Source organism: Alosa pseudoharengus, unplaced genomic scaffold (assembly GCF_046254945.1).
Source record: "Alosa pseudoharengus isolate Yale_2024_CS ecotype anadromous, Long Island Sound unplaced genomic scaffold, YU_APseudo_1.1 YU_APseudo_1.1_scf_21, whole genome shotgun sequence".
Classification (NCBI taxonomy): Eukaryota; Metazoa; Chordata; class Actinopteri; order Clupeiformes; family Clupeidae; genus Alosa; species Alosa pseudoharengus.
In genome coordinates this window covers 25,680,184-25,706,364 of record NW_027468674.1, presented here as the reverse complement: position 1 = coordinate 25,706,364, position 26,181 = coordinate 25,680,184, and the positions used below count along the sequence as shown (strand labels likewise).

The window sequence follows — 26,181 nt, the reverse complement described above, 5'->3', positions numbered from 1 at the left end:
ATTTTCTTAACTTTGGAATTGTTTTACTATTTACAAAATGCTTTTTTTTTTACTAGGAGTTTCTTTTATTATGTGAACTTGTTCTTCTCAATATCACAATGTACAGTACAGCACCCTCTGGCATCAGCCAATCAATTCCATGGCAGTTATGCAGTTATTGCCCAAATAGCTCTACAATTTAAAATTGCAGTTGGCATATCTGGCAAACTATGGACTTTGCGGTGCATTACATGTCTGTAATTCCCAGGCTTTAATAATGTGATGTGTGCGCATGTAGTGGAATAATGCCTTTCGAGGTCGCCTGGAATCCCTCACCCACGACTGGTGGTTTGTTTTGGGTCAGAGGGATTTTGGGGGGCCTGTCCATTTTACCATGTCCCTTGCGTAAACCTGAGAAACCAAGGAATGTCAGACATGAACAATGGATGAAAACGGCTATGGGTAATAACCGCTGGCACTGGAGCTGCAGGTTCAGTGACTCCACTTAGTTGAAAATCACCCCATGCTGGTTTCAGAATTTGGGTCTTTTGAAAGCACTGATCTACAGGATGTTTTTTTTTTTCACCCAAACTCACTGGAAATGTTTCTCCCACAGACTGTAAGGCCTTACTCACCGAATGGAGTTTAAGAGAGCTTGTTAGAGTAATGTACTGTTGAAAGAGTGTCAAATAGACCTGGTCATCGCTCAAATGTTTATTTGCAAAACTTCCGATCTTCAATGCATGGCTGTTTGGCCCCTTGTAACAATACAAACGTTTCAATAATGCTATCATGCCACTGTTACCAATTGAGAAACGCTAGATGTGATAAAAAATTATGTGTGGTCCTAAACCGACCTGCTGTAGTCTGTATCTGTATCTTTTTGAGAGGACCATACGTTTCCCACTATTTGAACAGTTGTACTTTTATTTCCTCCAAGACATTTGTTTTCTGTAAATCTATCTGAAAGAAGCATCATAAAATGGGCAGACCAGTTATTGTCCCAGTAATGATTTCTTCATTTTGATACTAACACGGGTATAATATGATAACAACATAAAATGCAGTGTAACTCTATCTTAGATCAATGAGTTGAAAATAATTACGCTTGCAACTGCATAGGAAACACATTTCACTGAATCACTACACTGAAACTTGGCCATAAACATTTCTAGCTACAATGTAGTGAGTACAAGCGCAATAACAAATCTATTAAATATTAAAGATCTACTCTAGGCTTACTCTTTCGTAGCACTTCACTTTGTGTGATAGCAAATTCTTTGGATTAAACACTAACTCGTCTCTTGAAACTTAGGCACTCCAGTATCCAACTCCCGCCTGAAATTGAGCCAGACATTGAACTTTCGGCTTGGAACATATTCCGTGCATTACGTCGATGGGTGGGGTGACCGACCGCTGTGTATACTGTGAATAACACTGATTGTTTTCGTGTGGTTTCATATCCTAACCATTGTGAAAAATGTTCAAATGTAACATATCAGTTATTTTATCAAATATTATTCATATTCGTAACCATATTCATTTGTTGACATAACATGAATTCACAGCTATCGAGTTTTTCCTTTTTAATCACACCTTCATTAGAGGCTGACAAAGTTCGAACGTTTGCGCCAGTAAATTGTTTAATTACACATTAGGCGGAAGCGAATGTTTTCTGATACGGAGACATTCCCTTTATACTACAATGTAGCGAGTTCTCCCGAAGCCGTGCGCAGCATACAGATTTCTCAGTACAGTGCAGTGGCTAGAGGAAATGACTCATACGAGCGCGTGGGTGTGGGCGCTATTAAAACAAGGCTGAGAGTACTTTGGGTGAGTCATTCAAACGCAGGCCGTGCCATGGTGAAAAACCATTGTGGCTTTTTAATCAGATGAAATTTCAGGTTTTGCGTGAGTGTTTCTTAAGAGCTATGGATACGAATACTATATTATGTGCTCTCTGTGGGATCCTTATGGCAGCAACCAGCATCAGTGGAGTAAACACGCAAGGTAAGTCTATCTTCCCTGTTAAAGTATCCGCTGAGTACAACTGTTTGTGAGTTGTGTGCCGCTATAATGTGAGTTAAACGTGTTTTACAATTTTATAAAGAGTGTAGAGATGTTTCCAATTTACGAGGTGGGTCAATTTCGCCGACATACGTCATTAAAAGTAAGTTTCAAGACGGTTCTTCCAGTAGCCGAATAGATTTCGGGAAAGCGGGTATGTGCCTGTCTTATACATGGGAAAGCATGGCAACTCCAGTGGAGTTAATGACGCTGGTGGAGTCTCGGACGAAATCGTTTCCTTCAGCCTCTGCTCCCACCGGTTCCGCATTCCGATCCCTTTATTTCACCGGGTCTCATGCCCAGAGTTGAAATGCATCGGGACCTCTTAATCCCGGTCCAGATGATGAACAGTGTCCCAATTCTCCTGCCTCTGCTCACCAACCTACAATAGGGAGCAGCGAGCGGTTCATATTTTCCCACAGTTCATGTGTATTCCAAAAAGGAAAGGAAATGGCCTTGGACTAAAATCATCCGGAGGAATTGGCTCCCACAATATAAAAGAATTGTCTGTTTGGAGTTTCTCGGTCGCAAGAATACCAGCGGTTCCTGTGGTTGTAGTTTTGCATGGTGAACTCCGGGAAATGTATTAAAGTGAAAATGAAATCTGGTTTGGTGCACGGCAGTCGACGCATGTTTGTCTGACTGGTTCAAGAGAGGCGTAGTAGTGTTTGTGCTCCTTTTGCTCTGAGAACTTCAGACTGAGAATATGAGATTAATGAAGAAACGTTTCTTGTCTGCTTATCTTGTCCACCCCTAAAAATGCGTAATTGCGCGAAAAACATTCAACATATTAGGTCCCCTACAAACTGATTGGTGGAAGTCGTTGCCTCCCCAATGTCAACATGCGGTCTGTGTCACACCTTTGTCCATGCATATCATCAAAAAGGCCTAACAAGTGACTATTGAAGATGTTCCATGCAAAGAAAGTATAATTGGTTTTAGATTTTGTCATATCTGAACGTTTGTGGTGTATGTCATCCTTCCTGTAGCCTATGCTGACAGGTTGCAATATCAAAGTTTCATATTTACTGCAGTTTGATTTGCACCAAATCTTCCCAGTCATAGTCTCAGAGTCGGCTGTCACGGTGTATACCATAGCACAGCAGTCAAATGAAAGTGACTTTGCACTGTCATCTTGCCAATGTGCCAAATTCCAAGTTAGTTACATACTATAGTTCGAAAGGCCAAATGGAAATGAGAAACCTGTAGGATTTGGTACTTTGAAGAAAGGGTTTCAGTTTCAGGCTGTGATGAGCAGCCTCACTGAACCCTGCATTAGGCCTATAGCTCAGAATATCTCCACCTGGGTTGTTTATGACCATACTACTAAGTCTACTACATTTTATTTCAAGCTGTACTTGAAATAATGGTCACAATTAAACCAACTACAATAAATTATTTCCATGTTGCCTTTTAATGATCTTATCCAAAATAGTTGTGCCCAGTTCATTTAAACAGGCATGGGCAGGCAACTGAATGAATTCCAGCATAAAGACAAACACCTTAAGACTTTAATAAGAAATAGAAACTGTTTAACCTATAAAGACAAGTGACATCAAGCAACGTCATGTCCTACTTAAAACCAGGGAAGCCCTTGGAGGCAGGTAAATCCTTACTTACAGACAGGGAAACCCTCCAAGGCAGGGAAACCCTTCAAGACCTGAATCCAGGAGTTACCATTGTATAATCTACTAATCTCAATGCCATGTGCTACACGAATAAGGGAATCCCTTGCTTAAAGATTTCAATCTATGAATAGCCATCAACTTGGTCAATTGGTAATAGGCCTTCTTCTCATTGGGAGAGAGGTAAACTGGTAGGCTAGCCTTTTAAAGATATATCCAAATGAATTGTGCCCAGTTAATTTAAACAGCCATGGCCAGACAACTATTCAAACGGTGTCCTGCATAAAGGCAAACACCTTTTTTTAAGACTTGAATAAGAATAATAGCCAGTTGATCTAACATGGAAACTGTTTAACCTACATAAAGACAAGTGACGTCATGCCATACTTAAAACTAGGGAAGCCCTTACTTAAGAGGCAGGTAAATCCTTTACAGACAGGGAAACCCTCCCTCCAAGGCAGGGAAACCCTTTAAGACCTGAGTTCAGGAGGCACCATCATATAATCTACTAATCTGAACAGGAAGACCTCATACACGTTGGTCAAAGAAGATAACAAGTGACACCATTACATATGCTACACAAACAGCAGGGAATCCCTTACTTAACGATCTAAATCTAAGAATAGCCATCAACATGGTCAATTGGAATTCCCTATTAGCCTTCATCAAGGTAGATAACAGGTGACGTCATGTCACCAACAGTGATGTGCACCTCACATGTGACCTGTTAACAGTGTAGCCATGCTCTGGACAGGTGGAGTAGCTGAGCAGAACAGGTGCTAGTCCTAAATATAAACAGCTACATCTTTAACTAAAGAACAGAATGCTAGAATAGTTCTAGGTTCATCTAAAATATCCTGTAGTAGTGGCTCATTGATCCAACGCCACCCTAAGACAATTGGTAAATAATGCATTAGAAATGTCTAAATAGCTCATTAGGTCAAAAATCCATCCATTAAATCCTAAACAATCTAGCTGTGAACTATTTCCTCTGTGTTGCAGCAAGCCTCTTCGTACTCATGTCCTGTCGTCACAGTTGTAATGTCCACAGGGCAGATCTGTTTGTGTCTGACATGACTCGAAAGGGCATGTGGCGTACAGCCGGATGCTTGTGGTTTCTGAGGTGAGGCGTCTGTCTCCAGATTGCTCACAGGTTCGCCCAACAGGAGGTCAAACTTCAGTGAAAGTTGCCCTCCCTTCCTCCCCTCCCCACTCCACAGAGCAAAACTGTTTCGTTTCCCACACCAACAGATTTTCAGCACCTCACGTCAGCGGCGGGCGGTGGTGGTCACAGTCTTCCGAGCACACACCAACTGCAGTGAACCTCGGGTTCACTCATTCAAAAACAATCTGGCTTTGCTTGCGTACTCGCACCATGAGTAATTTGGTTTCCCAGCAAGTGCAACAGATACATCACCTCAATGGAATTTCCCGAGGTCATTCTGAAGAACAAGACACACCATACGAGACACCATGACAAGATTGTCACCATATGATGTTTCTTTGTTAATTACCTGCAGAACAATTGCCTTCAACCTTGTGGTTTTCTGACTGACGTAATCCATCATCTGAAAAATGCACAGCTGGAACTGTGGTATCAGGTGTTAACACTATGATGTGCTGTGGTATCAGGTGTTAGCACAATGTGACTTCATTCAACTGTCTTGACAAGTTGAACTGTTCACAGTTGTGACATTTACAATTACAGAATGGAACTTTTGTTGGACTGTTTGGACTAGCAGTAGAAGGTTTGTCTGTGTTATTATTTCTGTAGATATTGGTTAATGAAGCTTACCTGCCATCTAATGTTACAGCATGCAGGCCAGCAGAAGTGTGGAATCCTGACATTGACGAGTGCATTCCCTGCTCCTCTTGCCAGCAGTACCCCAAAACCCCATCATGTGAAAAATGTGAGTCAAGTATAAAATACAACTGGTGAAATATCCACAACCAAGGCTTACATTTCATATCAGGTCTAATGTACACAATATTTTTACATAAACATGCTTTTATGTTATAATTATGTTATAATAATAGGTAAATAATATAATAATATGTATAGTAATATATTTATAGACAGGCTTAAAATGGCCACTAGTGTTATATTGCATGCCATACTGTCAGTGGGGTGTGAAAAGGCATATCTGATTTCCGCCTCATGGTCCAGGTACTCGTGTTCATCCGGGTCCATCTGACGCCTGGCGGCTGGCGGCCATCACCAGCCTCTCTGTGTTGGCCACTGTGCTGGTGTTCGGTGGGCTGGTCATTGGGGTGCTGGTTCTCAAGTGTAGGACGAAGAGAAGCACCCTACGAGGTGAGGGTCATCTCACGCCCACGTCTATGGAATCCAAAGTCCCAGGAATCTGTCTGTGTATGAGTGGAGATTTAGTGTAAAACGACTGGCTTTTGATTGTGTGCAGAGAAAGCACTACTCCACATTTATATTCTGTACATTTCCAAACAGAATCTATCTCAGGTGCCTGCAGGTGATGCATAATTTAGGAAATTGAAACTGTTATTTGAACATTAAATATTAAATTCTCTATTTCACTCTTTCCCCAGAGCCTATCGAGGAGACCACAGGACCACTCTACCCTTTGTAGCTGCCCAAGTTGGTATGCACTCACTCTGGTCTTACACATTTTATAAAACATTAACAGTATTAATAGTAAATTAATGTAATACTCACCCTCCTCACCTCTCCTCTGCAGTTTGATTCTGCGTGTGAAGGAACCAAAGGGCTTGGGACAGGGAGCTCCGCATCGGTGAACTGTTACTCCAGTCAATCCCCCTCTGGCCAGGACTCCGACCACAGAGTATTCTTTGAGTAGTGATATTTGACTATTCTATTTATTGTACTGGTAGCTGACATGTAGATGTGCTCAAGAGCTTAAAGTGACAAGACTAGTATGGACTGATCTTGGACCAGCCAGGCCAAGGACCCGCCAGACCAGACGGACCCCCAGAAGGAATGGCGCCTCGTGCCGCACCTGCCATCCAGCACTGGCCCTGGTGGGGGGGGGGGGGATTGGGGGAGCAGAGGTGCCCTTCCGAGTGCAATCATCTCATCGGATTCTCCTGGAGCTAGAAAATCCATGTTATTCCTAATTTATTTTTCTTTCCAGTCTAGTTTTTAAGCCCCCTCAAGACACACACGGAATCACACTGTTTTTGTTCAGTGGTGTGGAGAGCTGTGATTCCCTATAGATAAGTGCTCTTAATATTAGCCTGACCCTGCTCTATGGTATTGAACATACTGTTAGGCATTTGAGACTACTTTAAAAACTAGCTGCCTTTTCTTGCGACAAACTATTTTGAATCTAAGGGCTTTCTTATTCTTTTTACCTGCATAACCCACCCCAAACAACCTCTGGGACATTCCCTGGTCTTTAGTCTGGCACATGGCTTCTTGAATGTACAAAGTTGAGCAATAGCACATATTTTATTGAGTTGTCTTTTGATAGGTCATAGTATTAATACGTTACTTCCATGCTTAAACAGTATGCACTTAACATTTGTCAAGAGCGACCTCACAGTCTGGATGTATGCTAAGTTTTGACACTGACGTGATGACTGCCTGTGGTGCCTTTTTTTTTTTTTTATTCTGGAGAGTCTGACGCGTGCGCAGCATCTGTGCCTCAGGGGACATGCAGAGGGAAAAACAACATCTCTCTCCTCCCTTTTGCTTGCCACAGCTGCACGCACGCCGTCAAATAGCCAAGAATACTGGGAAGAAGAAGTAGTGAGGGTGCACACAAGGGGTTGGCGTGAACGACAGTGGGGTAGCTCGCCGCAGATCATGCATCTTCATGAGTCTCCAGACCGCCACAGTTCCTCAATTCCCCGTCCCTCTCTTAGGGCAAGGATGTGGCGCTATCTGTCACTGTCGGCACAAGGTAACACTGAGTCGGCTGTAGGCCTCAGGGCTTCCACAGTTCCTCAATTCCCTGTCCCTCTCTTAGGGCAGGGATGTGGCGCTATCTGTCACTGTCGGCCGTAGGCCTCAGGGCTTTCACAGTTCACTGTCCTCCCCCTCTCAAGTGCAAGTGCATCAGACACAGATTTGAAGGGCCTTCCTCAAAAGGCTAGCCTACCTCGGCAAGGGCCAGCTATGCGCTGTCACTAAGTCTGCTGCAGAATCTAAACACGGCTATTTGAGTCTTCCCAGAGATTAATGGACCTGAGTCACATAGTGCCTTAGTCAGGAGTCAGGCAGGCGTAAACGTGAACCACTGCCACTGGTGTGCATCCTCTCTTTGCAGGACCATTCAGATTAAGCATGTGTGTAAGCAAATTAAACTATTTTTGTTTTTGAACTGCTGGTCAGCTAGTCTGACAATGACTTTAAAATGTCACAGTTTGATGCAGGAGAAACAAAAGCACACCCCATGGCAACTGTCAGAAACACCATTAAGCTGGTGTCTGACTGGACACCACGACAAACACGACTGGGACGTTAGTGTAGTGGTATGCATGGTGGGTGAAGGGGGTGGGGGTACGGCATGAGCGGATGGGTGAAGTTATTGAAGCACAAAGCCCTAGTTTCACATAGACTGCCAAACGTGGCGAGATGACACACGTTACTGACAGATGACTCAATTTTTATCAGTTTAGTAGCAGTACTGTTTGCATATTTTCCCATTTTTATAAGAACATAAGTCACAGCTGTGCAGTGTCTGTATTGTTGCTATACCGACCACGAGGAAACAATCCCCAGATGTCACAATGTGAAGCAGAAGGGTAGGTTTACATTAGGTCACCCTCTCCGAACCTAGATGGCTGTTACCATGGCATCAGTGTTTACCTATGGTGGGTCTGTAGAACATGTATTTGTACACATTAAAAAGTTTATATGGAAAACTAGTAAGTGTCTTTCATTATCTGTTAAAAGCTTGTTGGGGGTCTGTATTGCATAAAGAAGTAGATTGTTGGTTTTCTGTTCTACTGCAGTCAGGCTACATGATTTTCCTCCCAAGTGGAGAAAATGCCAAACCTACCAATTTCATTATACACTTAACCTCTTGCCTTGTAAAATCTGCTGTTGCATGAAGAACAAGTACACCTTGTGGTGTGTGAGAAAGTAGCAGAAAAGGGTCACCATAGCAGTGGTCTTTACACTGTGTTTATTTTATTTCAAGAAAGTGAGGGCATGACCGTCTACAAATAAACATTATTTGCAAGTCCTCTACTCAAGAAAGAGAAAACATTGATCAACAAAAGAACAAAAATAAATATTTTGTATATTTTCTTAGATATATGCAACTGATTGCAGAGATAGAGAGAAGAAGAGGTCTCAATTAACATTTCAGAAGTCAGTTTTTTTTATATTGGAGTTTGAAATGCACTTGAAGCCATTGATACACATAGGGCTGAACTCCTATTCTTAAATAAAATCAGTAAGCACATGAATATAGGCATAGAATGGAAACTATTAATAGCAACTTTAATCTGAGTACAATGGTAGGAAATGGCACATGTAAGAAATGCAGCCTGGCGTCACCATCTTTCGCAGAATCTGTCACATGATGCTTTGTGCGTCTCGGGTGAGAACCGAACAGAAGTCTTGTTTATATATATATTTATATATACTTATATAACCAAATACAATGTTTACATTTTATGTTATGTTTTTTTTCTCCTTAATAAGGTGTGAAACCTGAGCAGTATTGAAATTACAAGTCCCCTCTTCCATTGGCGTCCTGCTAATGATAGAGCCCGACCGATCATGGATGTCTAAAGCACAACACCACCACAGACAACTGTGAGGTCGTCACAAACACTTGAAGATACATACATATTTTTCATCTTGTGCGTGACAGTAATAGTTTTTGTGAAGAAAAAGAAAATACTTGCACAAGATTAAATAAAAAAAAAAAAAGAACAGTGATATAGTACAACAGAGTCTTTTTAAAATACGCACTGCGGGAAAAATACTTAACAATACCATTATTGTTATTATTAATCATTATCATTATACTAATATTATTGCAAAAAGACACCAATCTGAAATGTTCTGAGAGATGTGTATTTAGTTGGGACTTAGCCGTTCTCTAGACTACCAAGGCGTCATGATTTTCATTTACAATCAATCCGAAGTGGACTTAAGAGCACATCCGAAACATGCACGTGGAATACCAGAGTTAAAAATGCTCAGAGCCGAGACTCTTGATATAGTCTTACAAAACATTAAAAGGTGGGGTATAAATAGTCTTTCTTAAATAAATAAATACACTTGATATCTTGTATCTCGAAGGTAACGCTCAGGAAGGATGGAAGGTCGGGGGACACACGTGAAACTGTTCCTGCTGTCTGACAGCACATCAACAGCGCTGCCCACAACGAGACTGCGGAGACACCGGTCATTCTGCACTCACAGCCAGGGCTAACGGGAGTTTGTTACTCATATATCTATATATGTATACATATATATCTTCTTTAGGAAAAGAAAACAAAAAACGAAAATAAAGGACAGGCTAGGATGAATAACACACGGACCTGAAGCTAAAAGGAAGCACTGGGCAAACGTGAGTTCCCCGTGAGTAACATACTAATGGTCGAATAACGCTGTACCCTCTCTCCTTGATGGGCCTATGAGCACTTCAAGTGCTAAACTGAAGGCCTCCTGGGGGGGGGGGGGGGGGGGGGGGGGTCGCCTCGCACATTCCTCGGGGATTAACGGGATAGCCCCGCGGTATTCCTGTGCCACCACGCCCCTGAGCGTGAAAGCACCTTTTTTTCCCCTCGAAACCCGTCGCCAGATCAACTGGCCAGGCTGTGGTTGTCTGCCGCTCGCTCCCATCGAGGTCGTTTGGTTCTCACGAGCGATCGCATCGGTCGGACTCTACGTCTGGAGGCAGCATGGGTGGTGGTGAGGGGGTAAAAGGGGGTTTAACGCAAGAGGGAACAATAAGTCTTGAGACCGTTTGTCCCCCCAGACTACAGTAAGAGGGTTTCAGATAGTACCATTAAATTCATAAGGATTTGTGCACTCCTTAAAAAAATTAAAAAAATAGGAACACAACGGAAATAAAAGAGACACATTCAAACTCAAAAACAAAAGAAACAGTCTGTGAGTCGAGTCAGTCAGGCACCGTCATCGTGATTTCTGGAGCTTTTTACAGTGTCATTGTCCCTACCAGAGGTAGTCTAATGGGGGGCTACGCCTGACTGCACCTAATGAAAAGCCAGCACTGCCTGACCACCAGAGAAGTCACTCTGGGAGGAGGCATCTAGAGGGCTGGGGGGATGGGGGCACCTGAACGCCGCTCGAGAAGGACCAGCAGACTAACCTGATTTACAATTATTGGCATCAGCCTGTTTAACAGTAGAGCTGAGGGAGGTTAGAGGAAGGGGGGGTGGGTGAGGGGGGGGCAATCTGGTGACTAGCATTACCTTTTTTTCATATATAGATATACATCTTCCCTTGGAGCACAGAGTGTACAGTCAAGACTAAAAGACACAACCCCCCCCCGCCAAAAAATAAACGCAGGGCTGCGTTAGCTCAGAGGAAAGGGTCCACACCCAGTCCCATGAAGGAGTTGGGGTCCATGTCGAAGGAGGCCTCGTAGGAGGCCTGCGAGTTCTGGTGCATCTTCTGGTGGTGGCGCAGGTTGGACTTGCTGGAGAAGCGCTTGTCGCACAGCAGGCAGGAGAAGGGCTTCTCTTTGGTGTGGATGCGGCGGTGGCAGATGAGCTGCGTGGAGACCCGGAAGGCCTTGCCGCACTCCAGGCACTGGTAGCGCTTGGGCTCCGTGTGGATGCGCCGGTGGTTCTTGAGCGCCATGAGGTTGGTGAACTCCTTCTGGCAGACGGAGCAGAAGAAGGAGCCCATCTTGTGGCTGTTCTTGTGGTTGAGGAGGGAGCCGGCGTGCCGGTAGGCGCGGCCGCAGTGCTCGCACACGTGGCTCTTCTCCGACTCGGCGCCGGCCTCGCCGTGCTCCTGGAGCTCGCCGGGGTAGCCGCCGACGCTGCTGCCGCCACTGCTCATGCCGCCGCCGCCACCGCCGCCACCGTGGACCTGACCGAACACCTGGTCCATCTTGGGCAGGCCGCCTTGAAGCCCCATCCGCGGGTCCATCCCCGAGTTCCAGTCCAGCTCGTCCTCAATGGGCATGTTCTCGGGGGCAGGGTACGCGTGCTGGGCCTGACCTGGGTGGTGGTGCTGCTGCTGCTGCTGCTGCTGATGGTGAGGGTGGTGCGGGTGGAGTTGCTGCTGGTGGTGGGAGTGGGGGTGGTGGAGGTGGTACCCCGACCCCGACCCCGACGCCGCCCCTGCTGCCCCTCCGCCGGGCAGCGGGCGGCCCTTGCTGTGCACCTCCATGTGGCTCTGCATGTGGGCGAACTCGCAGAAGGTCTTGCCGCAGTCGGGGCAGCAGTGGCGAGGCATCTGCGCGTGGCTATCTAGCGCCAGCTGGTCGGCAAACGTGCGCAGGCACAGCGAGCAGTGCAGCAGGTCCGACGAGTGCGTCTTCTTGTGGTTCAGCAGCGAGCCCGCATGCCGGTAAGAGCGGCCGCACTGGTCACACCTGCCATGGGCAAGAGAGAGAGAGGAGGGAGGGAGAGACGGGGAGAGAGTAAAAAAAAAAGGACAAGAGGTCAAACAAGACCACTTCAACTCTGCCGCTATAACATAAAAAGCATACGGCCGAGAAATTTAAGCCAAGTGTGTGTGTGTGTGTGGGGGGGGGGCTGCGTGTGCATGTGTGGGTTTTTAAGCAAAGCTTCTCATTTCAGCTTGAAATGTTAGCCCTTCAAACCCATGAGAGAAGATATTCCTGACAATCTGCCTCTAATCAATGAACTTTAGTGCCGAGTCGGGAAACACCCAGTCGAACTTGGCTTGGAGGCACGCTGGGTCCCCTGCCACAGAGCAGACGAGTTCACAGCCGTGGCTTTCTGCTCCAGAGAATGAGGGGACTGCTGGGAGGGGGCAAGCTTGCCAAACCCACTTAAAAGCAACAATAAAGAGAACACTGGTCTTTTGTAGCTCCACTTAACTCTTGGAGCACAACTGATAGTGCCCTATTCTAGCAGTTCTTATTCTAGCAGGCATTCTCCACATACACAAATGAAATGTAAGCTATCTGTGTTATCACTGGAGCTACAGGTAAAGCATTGACTAATGTAAATGCTTATTTACATAACTGTTAGTTTATGTGCACGACGACTGAATGCCTCGCTGATTAGAAGCTCTAAAATAACATGTAACATTTAACGCCCACACACGGCTTATTCAGGCAATTTACCATCACAGTGCAGTCACCCTTTCTATTCAAATGCAGCCTGATGACTCACGTGTAGCACTTGTCGCCTCCTTCTTGGCCGCTGGCTGCCCTGCGGGAGTCTCGTCCACCACTGGCCCCACCGGTGCTGCCGCTGCCGCCGCCTCCGCTCACGCAGCGGTGCCTCTTGAGGCCCGAGCGGCCCTGGAAGGTCTTGCCGCAGGTGGGGCAGCCGAAGGTGGAGACGCCGCGGGCGTGGATCTTCAGGTGGTTGTGCAGGATGCTGGAGAGGCGGAAGGCCTTGCCGCAGGTGGGGCACACGTGCTTCTTCTTCTGCGTGTGGATGCGCGTGTGGTTGCGCAGCGCCATGGGGTTGGAGAAGGGCTTGCCGCAGAAGGCGCAGCTGAAGTGGCCCGTCTTGTGCGTGTTCTTGTGGTTGAGCAGCGAGCCGGCGTGCCGGTAGCTGCGGCCGCAGACGCCGCACTTGTAGGGCCGCTCCTCGCGGGGCAAGCCGCCAGACCTGCCCGCGGCGCCGACAACGACCGCCGCCGGCGGTGCCGCGCAGGCGTGCGCCCGGAGCTCCTCGGCGGAGGGGAACGTCTGTCGGCAGCTCTTGCACGTGGGCTCGCGGGGCCGCCGGCGTCCTCTGCCCCGCGCCGGGCCGTCGGCGTTCTTGCGGTTGGCGGCGCAGCGGTGGTTGAGCAGCTGCTTCTTGCCGCGGAAGGCTTTGCCGCACGCCTGGCAGCCGTGCTTCTTCAGGCCAAAGTGGATGCGCAGGTGGTTCTTCATGGCCAGCTGGTTGGAGTAGGTGTTGTTGCAGATGGAGCAGTGGTACTCGCCCGTCTTGTGCGAGTTCTTGTGGTTCACCAGGCTGCCGGCGTGCCGGTAGCTGCGGCCGCACTGGTTGCAGACGTACGGCCGCGGGTCGTTGGGGTCCTGGATCCCCGGCGGGGGGGACTGCACCGCCGCTGCCCCCTGGCTGTCCTTCTCAGGGCTGGGGCCAGCTCCAGCGCCTCCTCCATCGGTGGACGGGGCCTGGCGCCGCTTGCGTCTCTGGGCCTTGCGCAGGCGCAGGCCGTTCTGGGCCAGCTCGCCATTCATCTGCATCAGCGTCTGGATCTGCTTGTTGAGCTCCTGGATCTTGGCCTTGTTCTCCTCGTGCACTCGCAAGTGGTTCTGCAGCTGCTTGTGGATCTTGAAAGCTTTGCCACACTCTGTGCAGGTGTGCCTGAGACAAAAAAAAAAAAAGACCATTAAATGACTTGAACTCATAAATCATATTAATCATGATAAATCATGAATCATAAACTACATCACCATTATAACACTTCATTTGTACCACTCAATACTAATATAATACAATTGAAAGTTGTACAAGCTTTTGCATTGATTTTTATAGACTAACTTGTCAGTATATAAGATGACTACAGCTCCATAATGACATGATTATTTGTCCAACTTACTTTTTGATATCAAAGTGAGTCCTCTCATGGCTTTTGAGGGCCAGCAGGTTGTAGAAGCGTTTCTGGCACACATAGCAACGAAACACCCCCGTCTTGTGGGACTTCTTGTGGTTGAGGAGGGAGCCCGCGTGCCTGTAGGCTCGTCCGCACTGTTCACACTTAAAGAGGCGATCCCCTCCTTGGCTCTCGTCCAGGTGTCCCACGGCGCTCCTGCCCAGCGACGGCTCGCCATCCGGTTTGCCCTCGCTCTTCACCCCGTCGCCGACGCCGACGCCCTCTCGTCGCTGCCCCGGGCACGGATGGCTCTCCAGATGCTGGAAGCTGACGCAGGAGACGCCGCACTTGCCGCAGATGATGCTCGCCGGTTCTTGTTTGGGCGCCGGCCGGTTGTCCTGGCCGGCGCCGTAACGCTGGGGTGGCGGCTGCAGTGGCGGCGGTGGCGGCAGCAGCTGTGGCGGCGGCGGCGGCTCTGCGGACGACGACGACGACGCCGTTGCCTGGGTGTGCAGCAGCTGGTGGGCCATGAGGTCCTGCTTCCTGGTGAAGCTCTCGCCGCACGTGCTGCAGATGATGAGGCTGCCGTCGCCCGGCTGGTTCTCGCCGCCGCCGCCGTCCTCCTCCTTCTCGGCCTCCAGCGAGGACATGGACGACGGGCCCGAGCTGGACGGCGTGCCGTGGAGCTGCGTGTGCCCGCGCAGGTGGCTTCGCAGCGCCCGCATGCTGGTGTAGTGGTTGCCGCACACCGAGCAGTGGTACATCTCGCCGTCCTCCTCCTCCTCGCCGCCGTCGTCGTACTCGTCGTCGTCTTCGTCCTCGCCGCCGTGCTCCTCCATGTCGCCGTCGTAGCCGTGGCCGCGCTCGTCGCCCACCATCCCGCCGTGCATGTTTTGGTGGTAGCCGTGCTGCTCGGGGTAGTAGCCCTGCGCCGAGCCGTGCCCGTCGTAGCCGACAGGAGCGCCGGACTCGCCGATAAGGTGCTGCCCCTGGTAATCCACGTGGCTGCCCGAGCCGTTGGTGAGGGCGCCATGCTGCTGCTGCTGCCGGTGGTGGTGGAGGGGGCATGCATGCGACTTGATGCCTGCGATGTCGCCAAACGTCTTCCCGCAGTCGGCGCACATGTGCCTCTCCATGAGGGGCTCACCGCCGTGAGGTAGGTGCGCGGCTTCCTCCTCCTGGGGGTAGGGCAAGTCGTACTGCTCTTGGTAGCCCATGGGCTCGTCCTGGTGGCCCTGGTGATGGTGGTGGTGGTGGTGGGGGTGGCCGTCCGTGCCCTGGTGCTCGGGCAGCAGGTGGGGCTCGTCCTGCAGGTCTTCGGGGAGGTCCAGCACGTCGCCGATGTCCTCCTCGTCCTCCTCCGAGAGCGGGTAGCCGCCCTGCTGGTTCTCCAGCGTCTGGGGCTCGGACGAGAGCCAGTCGCCCTCGGCGCTGTGGCTCAAGGTGGAGGTCTGGGCGCGGTGGATGCGGTGGTGGCTGCGAAGGGCGGCCAAGTGCGGGTAGTTCTTCCGGCAGATGGAGCACTGGTAGACGCCCGTCTGGTGCGAGCGCTTGTGGTTGATGAGGCTGCCCGCGTGCCGGTAGCTCTTGTTGCAGACGTTGCACTTGAAGCGCCGGTCCCCGTCCGGCGACGACTCCTCCTCCTCCTTCACCTGATGGTTGGCCGACAGGTCCTCCTGGAGGTCCTCCGATGCCGGGGCCACTGCCGTTCCGTCGAGACTGTGAGTACCCTGAGAGTTCAGCATGGGCGGCTCGTCCTGGAACGGGTCGGGGATGTAGATCTGGCCGTTTTCAGCCGAGCCCACCGGCTGCCCGTAGTCCTCCTGTTTGTCCAGCAGGGGAGGCATGGGTGGGGTGTCGCTGGATGGAGGGTACTCTGGCGACTGACTGGCACTGTAAGTGAAGTCGCCATCGTCAGGCATGTTCACAGGCAGCTCGAAGGACACAGAGGAGGAGTTGTGCAACAGAATGTGGTCCTGGAACTCGTCGTCATTGGGGAACGCCGTTTGGCAGAGGTGGCAGAAATGCACGTCGGCCGCCGCGTTGCCGTTCTGCTGCGAGCCCGCAGCCTGCTCCTGCTTCCTGTCAGGATGGGTGGTGGCGACGCCGGCGCTGGTGGGGGTTGAGGCAGCAGTGGGAGGGGTGGCCCCAGCGCTGGAACGTCCCCTGGTCTTGCTGTGGATGCGCTGGTGGCTGCTGAGGGCGGCGAGGTTGTTGAACTGTTTGAAGCAGATGGTGCACTCGAACGTGCCCACTGTGTGGGTTTTCTTGTGGTTGTTCAGGCTTCCGTAGTGTCTATAGGTCTTGTCGCACATGTTGCACTTGTAAGGACGGTCGCTGGCGTCTTCAGGAGCTCCCTTGTCGCTTGAGGCGGAGCCGGGGAGGATGTCTGGCATGCCGCTGTCACTGAAGCTATCCTCCACAGGCAGGTTTAGGCCCATGTCAGGCTCTAGATCGGGAACTACATCAAAACTCTGCTCATCCTTGTAATGCATCTCATCGTGGTCCTCATGGCTGCTGGCCTGGCCATGTTCGGTACTGCCCCTTCGGCTTCTTGACCCTCTGGCCTCTCGATTGCGATGGACCCTTTGATGAGTGGCCAACTGGGTTGCCAGTCTAAATGCCTTCCCACAATCCATGCAGGAGTACTTCTTGCGAGAGGTGTGGATGCGCAGGTGGTTCTTGAGGGCCAAGCTATTTGACAGTTGCCTGGCGCATATAGGGCACTGAAAAGAGCCCACCTCGTGCGTTTTCTTGTGGTTGGCCAAGCTGCCTGCATGCCTGTAGCCTCTCCCACATTCGTCACACTTGAACTTGCGGTCTTCCTCTGACTCCAGGTGGGTATCCATGTGTTCCAAAAGACTGGGCATGTTCGAGCACACGATACCACAATGCTTGCATAAAAAGCCTTTGGTCCGTACTGGCTCTTGCACAGCCATTACAGATGATCTGAAGCTGTGCTGGTGCTGCCAGCAGGATTCATTCGCAGAGTATGGTGGTTAACACTTTAGAGAACAAAAATATCCATATTCGCAGGTCTACTACAGTAACTTTCAGTATGTCCCTACAGGGAGGGCGACATGCAAGAGGTATGAGGTCAGTCATTCACATCCGCTCCACGGGAAAACCGTTTGAAACACGGGTGCAGGCACCAGAGGGAAACTGTTGAGAAAAAAGAAAGAACTTTATCGATGAGTGTGTCAGCTAAATTCAACGCACATAGGAAATAATACTGTCGCTTCATATTCGTGAGTCATCGAAATGAAAGTTCCATGAAGTCACTGACATCAGGCTGCTCTTTTAAACTTTGCTTACCACGCGAATTTACCGAATTGCACGGCCAAGCGGCCTTATAATTGACGCTATGGAAGCAGAAAAGTAATGTCACTGTAACGTAATTACAGCAAATGATTCCGATTATTTACAACTATATCTACGATCAAATGCGTTAAAATGTACTTTCCCTCCCTGATTACACAACAGGCGGCTAACTAATAAAGTTAGCCAGCCACAGGCTAAGCATTTCTCATTCATTCAATTCCAAAATTATAATCGAATGCGCAAATTAATTTGACTCGTTGAATAGTACATTCGACGGTTAGCGGTGTCACGGTATGCCTTGGTTTTAATATCGAACAACGGCAGAGCCGACTGCAGAACTTACTTGTGCTCCCTGACACTCTTTTAGCCATCCAGCTAGGTAGCGCATTGGGATGGAGGCTAGCACAATGGCAGCGCTAGATTATTTACACAGTAAACAATTAGCTTGTGGCTAACGGGCAAGCTAGCTATTCAAACAGAACATGTACGTTTTCGCCCCCTGATAAAACATTCTGAAAGGCTCCACCGAGCAAATCGTACATCTCCGTGTACAGATGGCAACGAAAGTAAACGATTACACAAGTGTATTTGTTAACACTGACGATTAAGAAACTTTTGACTTGATTTAACTTGTCAAATTAGCTAACGTTCCCTAGTGTTAGCCAGCTAGCTGGGCATGTAACAACTAGCTAACCCAATGGCCAGCTAATATTAGCTAACGTTGACCAACAAGCTGGTGAAAGCTAACTTGCTAGCCAGAGAAACAAATGTCGTGGCTTCAATTTGCTTGACGGTATTAGTAAAGATATATACTTACAACAATTTAAGGAGAAAATCAGCATATATTAAGTCCAAAGTTAAATTATTTGTGTATCACGTTCCATTGTTCTTTCGGGACGAGTTGCTATCAATGTCCCCGTTCTATGCTCAATTGTCTTTTTCCATCCCATTCCACACACTTCCTGCTCTTGTTGCTAGGAAACAGGAAATGTGCATCGCGGAAATCCGTCCCCATTTTTATAACATCTCAAGTAATTTCCAAAATATTCTACAGTGAGAGACGAGCCATTGGGATCGCAAATACAACGCAGAATGACAAATCAAAACACAGTTGATTCAGAGAGATATTTTCTTCAGCGTGTCATGAATAGTTTGACAGCACGGGAAATTAACTCAGTGCACAGAAGCTAACATTCTCTGCTATGCTATCTAGCGATAGCTAGCTAGCTTTCTCCTCCCACCATCCCTCCCCAGACGTGCATCTCTCCTCCCTTTTCTTCAGTTTGTGTCTCCGGGTTGTTTATTCTGTTGTGCAAATAGACTGCCCTTTACGTTGATTCTAAGGTATTCATGTAATTCAGATATTAAAAGCAACGTCTGCCCAAAGTTCAATGGATCTGCGGCAGCAGTGTACAGTTGGACGCACTGAAACAGATATTTCGTCATGGTCCTAAAGCCGTCCTCGCCTTAAACAATCGCTCAGTGGTGCGCAGAGAAAACAAATATTGACCTTATTTTGAGGTTGTTAACAATATCTCTCTAAATCAGGTCACTGGCTGTAAAGGTAAGGAATTGTATTTATTGCAGTATAAAAGAGTATGTTTAACACTTAGAACATCAGATCTGTTTTCCAACCCGTGCGATGACAGTAGGGCGCAAATACGCTTGTTCAGCCGGTCCTAAAGCCAGCCATTTTGAGTCGGGCTAGCTGGCTAAAAAACATAAGACTTCCCTATCATAATGTTTATTATATGCACGTAATGATTGATGGTTAGCACATATCTGTTTATCTGTGCCCAACCATGACGGTGAAACGCCATGCTGCGTATTGCATCTTATTTGTGTCTTAGGGATACTGAAACTTCCCTCACAACAAGCATTTTTGCCTAATTGTCCCAGAGGTCCTAATGCCGGCCATTTTGAGATATCTTTATTCTGATGAATTAAATCGACTGGCCTATTTGTGGGCGCCCCGATTTACAGATCAATCCACTTTTACATTACATAATTGCTGTATTTGTAAACTATTAAAATAGATTAAGCCATTTCCAATAATTTCGCAAGTTCTAAATAAATTGGGTTACATTCAAATGTGTACAATTTTGATTTTTACAGCAATAACAGAATAGAGATGGCATCACCCCAGCCAGGCAGTCCGCCCACTGTAGAGCAGTACACACCTCCACCTGCAAATAAAGAGGCCTCCAAAGAACCAGAGGAAGTAAAGGAGAAGCCCACCAGACGGAGAGGCAAAGGCAGGCCCCCCAAACCTAAACCCTCTTATAAATGTGCTGCCTGCAAGGAAGCATTTTCTAGTCCAGCAGCACTACGGAGCCACAAGGTCTCAAAGCATGGATGGCTTGAATGGCAAGGACAACACACCTGCGTCCAGTGCAATAAGGCTTTCCCCAGTCGAGCCCAGCTCTCGAAGCACCAGCGCTCCCACTCTGACAACCGTCCGTTCCAGTGTCCCCAGTGTCACAAGGCCTACAAAACCCACACGGAGCTGCGCAACCACAGCCGCTCGCACACGGGCGAGAAGCCGTTCGTCTGCACCGAATGCGGCAAGGCTTTCATGCAGGCCATCTGTCTGCGCATCCACATGACCCAGCACAGCGGCGAGAGGCCTCACTCCTGTCCGCAGTGCTCCAAGAGCTACCCCACCCTCTCCAAGCTGAAAGTTCACCAGCGCTCGCACACGGGCGAGAAGCCCTACTTCTGCGCCGAGTGCGGGAAGAGCTTCGCCGACCCCTCGGTGTACCGCAAACACCGGCGCAACCACCAGGGCCACCGCCCGTACTCGTGCAGCCAGTGTGACAAGACGTACACGGAACTGAAGGACCTGAAGAACCACGAGCGATCGCACACAGGTGAAAAGCCGTATCTATGCTCCGACTGCGGCAAGGCCTTCTCTCGCTCCTCCTCGCTGGCTTGCCACCTGCGCATCCACCTGCAGAACAAGCCCTACCAGTGTGGACTGTGCAACAAGGGCTTCACCCAGCGCTCCTCATACCAGTCCCACTTGCGCACGCACTCCGGCGAGAAGCCATTCTTGTGTCCCCAGTGTGGCAAAATGTTCTCGGACCCCTCCAGCTTTCGGCGACACCAAAGGGCCCACCAGGGCTTCAAGCCTTACGTTTGCGACAAGTGCACCAAAAGGTTCCGGCAGCCGGCCGACCTGGCCGTGCACCAGAGAGTCCACTCGGGCCAGCGTCCCTACAAGTGCCAGAACTGTGACAAGGCCTTCGTGGCGTCCTGGGACCTGCGGCGGCACATGCTGGTGCACACGGGCCTGCGGCCGTTTGCGTGCACCGAGTGCGGCAAGTCGTTTGCCGAGCGCTCCAGCCTCAACAAGCACCGGCGCGTGCACACCGGCGAACGGCCCTTCAAGTGCGACCAGTGCTTCAAGTCGTTCGTGGTTTCGTCCAGCCTGCGCAAGCACGAGCGGACCCACGTGGCCGAGCGGCCCCAGGAGGCCTCGGCGGTGGTGGCGGTGGCCCCAGCCGAGGCGGCCCAGCCCTTCGCCACGGGCCCCACGCTTCCCCAGTTCTCCTGCGCCGTCTGCGACCTCACCTTTGGCACGTGGGAGGAGGTGCAGGCGCACGAAACCTACCACGTCACCACTGCGCCGCCGCCAACGACCTCCACCATGGTGGCGCTGCCGCTGGGGCCGCACGTGTGTGCCACCTGCCAGGCCGAGTTTGTGCAGCTCGGCGACTTGCAGGAGCACGAGAAGATGCACCCCAAGCTGCGGCCGCACGTCTGCGAGAGCTGCGGCAAGGCCTTCCTCAACAAGGCGGGCCTGCGCAAGCACCAGCGCATCCACTCTACCGTGCGGCCGCACGCCTGCCAGGTGTGTGGCAAGGCCTTCCTGTTTGCCGCCTACCTGCGCAAGCACTTGCGCACGCACCGCGACGCCGACCTCACTGCCGGCGGTCAGATCGCCCACACCCAGCCCCTGCCCTCGCCGTCTCCCCCTGGCGCCGTGTCCCCCTCCGTGGGCGAGCCCACCATTTCCCTCACTGTGCCCGTGGCGGTGCCAGTGTCTGCGTTTCAGACGGTGCCCACGCATGTCTACATCGACAAGGATGATGGACTCTGAGGGGCCCTGATGGTGGACTGTCAATGGACCCATTAATTATTTCAAAGCATGAGGCCTTCCACATTTTTTTAAACAACCTCATAGTCACACAGACATTCATATAATACAAAATGATAACGAAAAAGAGTTGACCAAAAATTTGCATGTACAGTATATTTCCACTATTAAGTGTTTTTTGTCTCCATGCTGGTTGAGCTGGATAGAGGCTCTGTGAAGTTGTTGGCTGATTTGATATGCAGTGACATCTTACACAGAATGGCCAGTTTCATAAGTGCTCAGAATGGTGACATGGTGATGCATAATGGCATAGCCAAGATGCAGATGCACTCCCACATAGTTTAGAGCAGTGTTTGCAGTTTACCCGTTACATTTCCGGTCTTTTATGTGAATGACTTGGTACTGTTTTATTTCTGTGATTTAAAGCATAACGGGATTGTTTTATAGAAGACTATTAATTTATGGCCATGTTTTGGTTGTTCATAATCAATTTCTTAAAAATGAGAATGAGTGATGTGAATGGATGAGGAATATTTAGTAACCTATATAGTGAAAAATTTTCAATTTTGTGTGACTAAGGTGAACAGTATATACAAATATTTAATATGACCTTGTGGAAGTCATTGAATGTGTTGTACTTAAAATATTTTTATATGAAATGGAGATGTCAACATCTCTCCCGTTCCTTCCCCACCTTTGGGCATTTTTATTTAAGTAAGGTAAGAATGCAGTAATGCGCTGTATTTGTCTGGCACTGGTAAAACCGTGCTGATGTCATGAGATGTGGCTGTTGTTTAGCACAATAAAGTCACACAAGAATGTCTTGTTTCTGTGTTTTTCTCTTAAATAGTTTTTTGTGGTCTCACAATGCCAGGCCAGTTGTCTTAGAATGATATCTCAAATTAGTCCAAAATTACTGTATCAAATGAATTATGTGTTTTGGGATGGAGGTGCAAGAAAAGAAAAACATTTAAAAAAAAACATTTTTCTGAAGAGCATGTCATGCAGTGAGCAATTTGCTGTGTGAAGAACAGTATCAATACTGATGATGCGTGCAGTTTATCATCCTTTAAATAAGAGAAGTTGAAAACCAGCACACCCATGAATGCGCTCTTTGCCCCTCAGGAAGACATAGTCATACACATGGTAAGTCTGTACACATTTTTTCCATGTTACGGCTTTGATCTTTTTTTGGAGTGGGTGGAGGGTAGTGAATTCTACATCCTTAGTTTTTTCCCTTGTCACTACAAACATTTAATCTTTTTTTTTATTTTTTTAAAGTGCATCTAGCAATAGCTATTCACACGCACACACAGACGTGTGTGTGCGTATACAGTATTACAGAAGTCTTAGACACCCATTAGGTTTGTTGTTTTAACAATGTTATTACGACTGCATATATTTCTTTATTAATTTCTCATTGTCTTTATTAGAGTACAACCAGAGGATACAGGAAATATATTTGAAAAACAAAAAAAAGTGTAGTTCTGGTCCTGGGTCCAGTCCTAGGCCACCAATAGATCTTTGTATAAGCAGTGTAATAATGAACTTGTGAGGAGGAAGCTGTTGAATGACCTGGCTGGTTCTGCTTCTGGCTCTGACACGTTGGTGTCAAAAGCGGGAAGGAGGATGAGGCAAACTGAAAATGGTTTCCCCACCTGGGTGTACAATGAAAACGGTAACCGGAGACACATATTTCAGGTGGCCCCTCAGTACGCCTTGCCTGGATGCTCGTGACACCACAGGGTCAGTTTTTGGGTGATGTTAGCAGCTGATTTCAAGGTCCTCATCACAGCTGGACCAGCTTTGGCCAGGCTGCCCATCAGTGGCCTGGGAACGACTGCTCAGTCAACAGCTTTCCCCTATTGAGACTGGTCATTACAATGCTGCTAACACAACAAATCCAATGGTGGCTTCAGACATACATTTCAGACATAAATTGGATTGGAACCAGAACTAAAAATACATTTTATATGTTTTTAAGAGTGTGTCCATGAGAGGACCAGGCGGGGGTGACACATGCTACGTCACCGATTTTGATGAAACTTGGCCAAAATAGTGCAAAATTTGAAACAACCCTGGGGAAGTTAGGACCGCCTCCTTGTTTTAGGGCAAAAAAACTAAAAAAAAAGGCCCAAACTTGCATAAAATGTTGACATCCCTCCTGCTGTCAGATTTAAACACAGCAAAGTAACAATCCATGCCATCAAAGGTCCATCCAAGGTTAGTTTAAAACTGGAGTTGCAAGGCGTAAGGTGTGACGGGTATCAGTCCAGGACTGCACATGTCCACTATGTCACATGCTTTTTGGCGAATACCCAAAAAATAGCAATATTCAGACCTGAATATCTCCGATGAGCAACCTCCCTTTTTCAAAATTCTTTCTGCACATGAAAGGGCCATCTGTGGACTTCATAAATCAAAAGAAAAATGCTTCGTGGTAACCGCCTAAATAGTGTGATCCAGCCAGTGATTTCAAATACATATCTACTTCAATGATTGGTTGAAAATAATGCTTAGGTCATTTATGGTGGACAAATGGAGATATATTATCATCAATCATGTCTGCTGATCAAATCCAAGCTACATTTAATGTCCTGAGTGTAATATATTCCTTAAGGTAACTCAAAATGACATCATCGGGTGACATACACCAGTATACCCGTAGGTCTAATTTTTGCAAATGTGATATCTCCAACATATCTCAGGGCTAGAAACAGTCACTTGGAATCAAATAATAACTTGTAAGATTTTGATAGTCAAAGGTCAAAGGTCAAGGTCACTGTGACCTTATGTACATCCCATTGTGGTGAATAAACCTCTAAAAATCCCTGACATAATTGCAAATGTGATACAAACATTCACACCGGCCCTTTCTGAAACCAATCCCTACCCACTCCCCTAAGTTACGATGTGCACTCAGGTGGGAATCACCTTTACAGCTAAATCGAGTTCTCCATGTAAATGGGAAAATGTTGGAGTTGTTTTATCACTTTTGGGTGCTATAGGCTAGTTGGAACTGCTCACCTCAATGAACTATGATAAGCTATGCTAACAGACTGAGGTACTGCACACACACAGATGAGAAGGGTATGTATCATCTTATCTAACTCTGGCAGAGACAATAAGATATTTTCCCAAAATGTTGGCGTGTTCCTTTAACACTTGGTTAGGAGTGCAAGTGGCTAGGGAGAGAGTGTAGCTAGTTTCGGAAAGGGCCTTTCACTCACAGATAACAAATTAATTTGAATTTCATGGTCAAAGGTCATAGGTCAGGGTCATTGTGACCTCACATTCTTGTGAGGAATGCCTATAGGACGTTTTTTTTTTTCAAATTCGGTAAACACAGTCACTTACATGTACACTCAAAGATGAACTGATTAGATTTGAGTGGTCAATGTTACTGTGACCTCTCAAAAAACAACATGGGCCTACTGTATTTTTACACCTTGAACACAATATCCTGGAAACACCTTGAGGGAGTTATTTCAAATTTAGCACAACTTAGGCCCTGTACACACATAACCAGATATTTTATGTTTGGGTCTTTCGTCCACACATAAAAAGTGTTTTAGCCCACACAGATATTTTTTTTAAAACCTTCTAAAGAGAATGCTGGTTTACTTGGATCTGTGGACATCCAAAATGGAGATTTTACAAACAAGTATATACGTATATATACTCTTTTGAGTCCCGTGAGGGAAATTTGGTCTCTGCATTTATCCCAATCCGTAAGTTAGTGAAACACACACGCAGCACACAGTGAACACACATAACAGTGAGGTGAAGCACACACACTAATCCCGACGAAGTGAGCTGCCTGCTACAGCGCTCGGGGAGCAGTGAGGAGTTAGGTGCCTTGCTCAAGGGCACTTCAGCCGTTCCTACTGGTCGGGGTTCAAACCGGCAACCCTTCAGTTACAAGGCCGAAGCACTAACCAGTAGGCCACGGCTGCCCCCGTGGACAAGGACGTGATGGTTACTTTGGGTGTTCGTATATATAGCAAGTCAGTCAGTACTCTCCTGGGCTTCACTTGTTTTGTAGCCTACTGTACCTCGATGTCCATCCATCGTAAAAACATGTCTGTAGACCCTGCTTAGTACAAGTTGTTTTAAAGCAAAGACTCTGATATGGTATAACCACCTATAGCTTCATGTTAGGGTCCCACAAGGAAATCTGTCTGAAACATTGAAAACATGATAATGTACATTACTTGTGAATCTGTTTCCATTGCATGCCACATGACCAGTGGTTAAAGTGGGATTTGGCAGGTGGGGAAACCCTAAAATCCAGTGTCGGTGCAAGGGGGAAAAATGACACCGTTGGACAACATATTAAGTAGGCCTATCGTGGTGTAGCAATACTTTTTGGACAAGAATTGATAGCTTCTTGGTAACCTCTGTACACACGA

The 26,181-nt window shown here is 48.0% G+C and overlaps 4 protein-coding genes across 4 annotated transcripts in view; 3 read left to right on the top strand and 1 right to left on the bottom strand.

Moving 5' to 3' along the window:
* Positions 1-975, top strand: part of rnf40 (ring finger protein 40) — a 21,309-nt gene extending 20,334 nt beyond the window's left edge. The window contains exon 20 of the mRNA XM_076298294.1: positions 1-975. This exon is cut by the window's left edge and continues 620 nt beyond it. The gene's annotated coding sequence lies outside the window, so the exon portion shown is untranslated.
* An 818-nt stretch (positions 976-1,793) lies between these two features.
* On the top strand, positions 1,794-6,522 carry LOC143137957 (uncharacterized). The gene is made up of 5 exons (XM_076298332.1): positions 1,794-1,989; positions 5,486-5,581; positions 5,839-5,985; positions 6,234-6,286; positions 6,383-6,522. The coding sequence occupies exons 1-4, from the start codon at positions 1,872-1,874 to the stop codon at positions 6,272-6,274; spliced, it is 402 nt and encodes a 133-aa protein (XP_076154447.1). The 5' UTR covers positions 1,794-1,871; the 3' UTR covers positions 6,275-6,286; positions 6,383-6,522.
* Positions 6,523-8,779: 2,257 nt separating this feature from the next.
* Positions 8,780-18,832, bottom strand: znf646 (zinc finger protein 646). Its single transcript, XM_076298293.1, has 4 exons — positions 18,488-18,832; positions 14,356-17,511; positions 12,966-14,120; positions 8,780-12,196 (listed from the first exon to the last, which is right to left on the bottom strand). Exons 2-4 carry the CDS (start codon positions 17,286-17,288, stop codon positions 11,173-11,175), a joined length of 5,112 nt encoding a protein of 1,703 aa, XP_076154408.1. The 5' UTR covers positions 17,289-17,511; positions 18,488-18,832; the 3' UTR covers positions 8,780-11,172.
* Positions 18,833-18,952: 120 nt separating this feature from the next.
* znf668 (zinc finger protein 668) lies at positions 18,953-22,588 on the top strand. The gene is made up of 2 exons (XM_076298309.1): positions 18,953-19,234; positions 19,786-22,588. Exon 2 carries the CDS (start codon positions 19,802-19,804, stop codon positions 21,770-21,772), a length of 1,971 nt encoding a protein of 656 aa, XP_076154424.1. The 5' UTR covers positions 18,953-19,234; positions 19,786-19,801; the 3' UTR covers positions 21,773-22,588.
* Positions 22,589-26,181: the final 3,593 nt, after the last annotated feature.